Consider the following 6,000-nt stretch of genomic DNA (forward strand, 5'->3'; position numbering starts at 1 on the left):
ACCAAGAAACTAAAGGGCCAATTACCTTAGAGATCTGCTATAGGACCTGGAACAGAACCAAGGGCTAGATGTTGGAAAGTCACCTGAGATGCCATTTATCATGTGGGCTGAGAATGGTTAGTCTGAGAATATTCCCATTTGGGTAATTCTATATCACTCACCCAAAATTTTTCTTCTTTGATAGTAATGTGGCTGCAAGTTGTTTAGCTATTAACCATTTGCAATTTGGGGTGCCTATCACCTTGGTAATGGAAGAAGAAACTTTATATTCCAGCTAAAATTCCAAATGATTTCCAGAAAGATTGTTTTTTAAGTTTCTTTGACGCAGACTCTCAACTCATACCACCCAGGCTGGAGTGCAGTGGCATGATCACGGCTCACTGCAGCCTTGACTACCTGGGCTCAGGTGATCCTCCCACCTCAGCCTCCCAAGTACCTGGGACTACAGGTGCACGCCACCATGCCCAGCTAATTTTTGTATTTTTAGTAGACATGGGGTTTCAACCATGTTGTCCAGGCTGGTCTTGAACTCCTGGGCTCAAGCTATCTGCCCATCTCAGCCTCCCAAACTGCTGGGATTACAGGTGTGAACAACTGTGCCTGGCCGATTAAAATTTTTTAAAAGCAACTTCCATTAGGCAAGTCACCCTGCTTATTTTCTTTACCTATAAAATATCAGGGGCCGGGGGTGGTGGCTCACGCCTGTAATCTCAGCACTTTGGGAGGTCAAGGCAGGCCGATCATCTGAGATCAGGAGTTCGAGACCGGCCTGTCCAACAGGCTGGTCTCAACAAAAATACAAAATTATCTCTACAAAAATGGTCTCTATAAAAATACAAAAATTATCCAGGTGTGGTGGTGTGTGCCTGTACTCCCAGCTACTTGGGAGGCTGAGGCAGGAGAATTGCTTGAACCCGGGAGGCAGAGGCTGCAGTGAGCCAAGATCACACCACTGCACTCCAGCCTGGGCAACAGAGTGAGACTGTCTCAAAAAAAAAAAAAAAAAAAAAAAAAGAGAGAGAGAAAAGAAAAGAAAAATCAGGGAACTGGATGTTGCTTGTAGGAAATAACGAGTGGTTCAGAACCCTCCTCCTAAAAAAAGCTCAGGTCTTCATCCTCTGGCCCCCATCTTCCTAAATCGACCTACTCTACTGTTCCTCAGATCCAGAAACACCCGACTGGCATTCCCAGCAGTAATGCTGATGACATGATAAGCAAGATCTCCTTATATGTGAGCATCTAAGGACTTGGGGAAAGTGCTAGTTAGAAACACCAAGTCACACACACAGCTCATCACCCAGGTCTCAGGACTTCCCCACCCTTCCTTTCCACCCTCAAGAAATGGCATATGGCTGCTTTGGGAGTGACCAAATCTCTGGAATTTCTCCCACAGCATACTCCTTCTGCACTCTGCCCTACAAACTCATTTCAACAATCCAGCCCTGCACATAAGGCAGACATTATTGAATGGCCAGAAGCTTACAAAATCTTTCACTGGCTTCGTTTTTTAAAGAGTTAAAAAAAAAATAGCTGTCTTTATTTTTGTTGTTTTTTTTTCCCCCAAAATGCAAAAATTTGCTTCTGAGTGAGAATTTATAAGAAATTAAAAATCTGGAAATGTCCAATTCAGGGAATTAGAAATGTATCACCACAATAGATGTTTGAATTATGACTAGCATGTATTGCACATCACCTATGTCCCATGAGCTACAAATACAAATCACATTTAAACAAATTCAACTAAATTATAAAAGTGAACGTGGCTTGCTGTTTGAAGGATTTGCTGAGAGCCCCAGCTTTGGTGTTCAGCACACCTGCACTCCAATCCAGGCTTTGCACATAGTAGGTTGTTGCAGCCGTCACTTTTCAGAAAGGACTTCTTGGTTGTCCTTTGTCAAATAAGTACATTGAGATGTTACAGTGGTAGTCAGAGACTTAACTAGGCTGTGCATAAATAGTAAAAGCAGTTAATATTACCTAAGTGTTTACTATATGCAAATGCTTTGCCTGAATTAACTCATTTAATCCTCGAACAACCATAAAAGCAGAAGTGTGTTATTTTCATAAAAATTTAATTATTATTTAGATGCTAATAAAACATAAGCTCCAGGACACCTCACTTGTGCAAGCCCCTAAAAATGCGTGATATTTGTGGTGCCTGTCAGATTGTCAAAATGTGTAATTTGTTGTGCTTTCTTTATCATTCTAAATAAATAGTCATTTTAGCACCTAATTTTGTAGTTACAATTTGATACTTTTTTCCTTCAAGAGGGTCCTGCAAATTATGTAAACTTTACTCTCCTCCCAAAGCCTAGATCCACCCCTGCCTATGCAGTAGGAATTATTAACAATTCTATATTGCAGATGATGAAACTGGGACCCAGAGAGGTTAAGTGACTTGCCCAGGTACACACAGCCAGTAAGTGATGGGGTCCAGATTTGAATCCAGGCAGTCTGGCACCACATGGAGTACTCAACCAGAATACATTATTGCCTCTTATTATTTTCACATAAAGCTCCTAGCAAACTCCCTGAGACACTGGGTATTACAGATACTCAATAACTGGTGGCTTTTACTCGTTTGTCAATCTAAAACTGCTTTGATAATAATGGGAATATAACTCTATTTAAAGACACCATACAAATTTAAGCTAACAAAACAGATAACTCTGTAGCAGACAGTTTTTATACAAGGTACTTTCTTTTAAATACTAATTTCCCAAAATCTCCTTTAAAAATATTACTGTTCAAAGTGTGCAGCTGGGCACAGTGGCATATGCCTGTAATCCCAGCACTTTGGGAGGCCAGAGCAGGTGGATCACTTGATCTCAGGAGTTTGAGACCAGCCTGGTCAATGAGATGAAACCCCATCTCTATCAAAAATACAAAAACTAGCCAGGCATGGTGGAGTGCACCTGTAATCCCATCTGCTTGGGAGGCTGAGGCATGAGAATCACTTGAACCTGGGAGCCAGAGGTTGCAGAGAGTAGGGAGCCCGCCACTGCACTCCAGCCTGGGCGACACAGCAAGATTCTGTCTCAAAAAAAAAATTAATAATAATAATAATATAATGAAGCGTGGTCCATGGACCACCTGCATCAGAATCATCTGCACCCCATCCCAAACCTAATGGATCTAAACCAATGGAAGTGGGACTCAGGAAGCTGAATGTTTAATGAACACCCCAAGTGACTTTTTCCACCCCAAGGGTGAAAACCATTGCTTTTAGGAGTCATTCCACTATGGGTTACTGAATACCCACTGTCTACAGATGGGGTGGAGGGTGAGAGGTGAAGGAACTTGAATCTAAGGTGTTACTGGTATATTTCCAATTACAGGTGAATGACAAATAACTGCAATGCAAGTTAATAGACATATTCAGCTATATTAAAATTTGCATAAGATTTGCATAGACTTACATTTTTAAAATTAAGTTTACATACAATTTTAAAGACCATAATGATTGAGAATAGAGCACTCGTTACATTCCCAGGTTCTGTTCTAAGATTTAAGCATATTAATTGTTTCACTTTTCAAAATCCTAACTAAGTAATTGCATCATCCCCATACAGAGATACAGGCTCACAAATGTTAACTAACTCCTCAGTAAGTGCAGACCCAAGATTTGAACCCAGAACTCTGGTGCCAAAGCCTATGCTCTCAAACCCTATATCACGAAAACTAAGTATAAAAAAGAATGGATTAGGGATAAAAGGTAAAATTGCAAGTTCATAGAACTTTATACCTTGGTGTTTTTTTTTCCTGATTTAGTCATTTTCAAGATAAATAAATATTGTGCTGGGTTGAAGACAGCATGAAATCACTAAAATAGGTTAAAGCCATGTTTTCTATGACGGCAAGTCCAGAGACTGTGAAGCCTACTTGAACTTGTAGATGTTAGAGTTTAAACAGCCTTCCTAGTTCAGACACAGAATCTTTGTTACAGCCCATCCCACACTCTCCTGTCTCCACGCTCCAAAAAAAGTTTCAAGATCTTTACCCTAAATTCCTTCACTCAGCACTTCAGCAGCATGAGTCTAAGACCATGGCCAGCATTAAGTGCTGACAGTGTTTTAAGCACTTGGGTGTCATAATGCATTCAGTCCTCATAACCCTATCATTTCTCCACATTTCACAGAAGAGGAATGTAAGGCCAAAAGGCACTTGCCCAGGGTCCCAGAGCTGATAAGCGACAGAATCAAGAATCAAGTGGTCCCAGACATGCTGGCACCAAGCCCATGCCTTCAGCCATCTACTAAAACATCTCCCAGTTATTGAGCGTCCACTGTATACCAGGTGCTTAACACAAACTAGCTGAGTCCTTGCAAGTTTGCTCAAAAAGAGCCTCATTCCCTGCCCTGACCAACGAGGAAGTGAAGGCTCTGAGAGATTAAAGAGCTTGCCCAGAACACACAACTAAAGCCCAGCCTGTCTCTGCCTCCAAAGCCTGCACTTTTCCAACATCACTACGATGCCTCCTGGGATTTTACTAGCTATTCCCCCGCTAGAAGGAGGTATCATTACTACCAGTTTACTGTTAAGCACATTCACAGGACAGAGCGCATGAAGATAACTGTCGTCATGTTTAGGCAGTTGGTCTTCAAAACTGCTCTTCAAAACAGGGGCTGGAAAAGGAAGAAAAGGTCTGCCTACTTGTATCTTCCTCCCATCGTGCACAAACACGCTGGAAGCTAAACGGCTTAAATATTTAAATGGCATGTGTGTGGAAAGCACTTCTACTTTGTGACGGGGCCATGTTGCACATTAGCTCTCAACGCTATTTGTCTGAACCCGCTCCATACTTTTTAAAGACAAAAATGCCTGTCTATTCATCATTTTATTGACATTTCATATTTGCAGGTTTTATTCGCCTGTGAGGTTAAGACATTTGAAACACAAATCCTGACAAACGCACAGACCAGCAACTCGAGGAACTCAGACGCTTTGGCTGTCGGTGCCGGCCACCTTTAAATGCTAAACCACCGGTAGGTTCTCCCGGTTTTCAGTCGTGTTCTCCCGGTTTTCAGATGGGAAAAGCTGAGGCTTCCAGGAGTCTAGAACTCCTCTCAGTTTGCCTTTCTCCCTGGATCAACTGGGAATGATGATAACAGCAGGCTGCCCCCCACGCGTGGTAAGGAAAACACCTTGTAATTATAATAACTTTTGGAGCTACCTCAGAAATTAACGACGAACAGAAATCTGCGCAATCAACAGGAGCCAAGAAGAAAACTCGGCTCCGCAGGACACGTCCCGGGCACAGTTCTGCAGGAAGCCTCAGGCCAGATCAGGCACCACGGCTCACACAGAGGTGACCCACGAGTGACCCACAGAGGGGGACCCCTGGGCCTCTGGTGGGGGCCTGGGCGACGGTCGAAGGGGGCCCGGGCAGAAGCTCCGAGGCCGGGCCGGCGGAGAGAAGGGGGCGACCGCGCCTGGGACCCGGCTCCCCGCGGCTCCACTTACTTGCTCCGAAGAGTGGCCCCAGCTCTGCGCCTCTTCCTGCGACCCCACACACTGGGACAGCCCCAGGCACAGCCCCAGCAGCAGGAGCATGGCGGGGCGAGGGCGCGGGACGCTCAGGGACCCGGCGGGACACGCTTTGCAGCGCCCAGGGCTCCGGCCACTGCGGGACGCTCTCGGGGCCGCCCACCCCACGGTCCCAGCCCGGACCCCGCCCACTCCGCGGTCCCCTCCTGGACTCCGCCCACCCCACGGTCCCAGCCCGGACCCCTTCCACCCCGCGGTCCCCTCCTGGACTCCAACTCTCCCACCCCCAGCCCAGACCCCACTTCCCCGCCCCAGACCTTCCCAGACCCTGCCTCCCTGGACGCCCTCCAAGCCCGGGCCTCGCCTCCCTGGGCCCCAGTCAGGACCCAGCTTCCCCAGGTCTCCAACCCCAAGCTCCGTTTCTCCACGCCCCCATTTTCCCCCAGCTCCCCAGTCCCGGCCCCACCTCTCCTGTCCCTGTCCCCACAGAGGCCAACTTCCCGGACCCCACCT

General features: G+C 45.9%; 1 protein-coding gene across 1 annotated transcript in view; it reads right to left on the minus strand.

The window, feature by feature from the left end:
• The window catches only part of ITIH5 (inter-alpha-trypsin inhibitor heavy chain 5), a 106,256-nt gene extending 100,591 nt beyond the window's left edge, over positions 1–5,665 (minus strand). The window contains 1 exon segment of the mRNA NM_001131327.1: positions 5,464–5,665. Coding sequence (NP_001124799.1) covers positions 5,464–5,553 — 90 coding nt within the window. The 5' untranslated portion in view covers positions 5,554–5,665.
• Between the last annotated feature and the right edge of the window lie 335 nt (positions 5,666–6,000).

Source organism: Pongo abelii, chromosome 8, assembly GCF_028885655.2.
Source record: "Pongo abelii isolate AG06213 chromosome 8, NHGRI_mPonAbe1-v2.0_pri, whole genome shotgun sequence".
In the NCBI taxonomy this organism is placed as follows: domain Eukaryota; kingdom Metazoa; phylum Chordata; class Mammalia; order Primates; family Hominidae; genus Pongo; species Pongo abelii.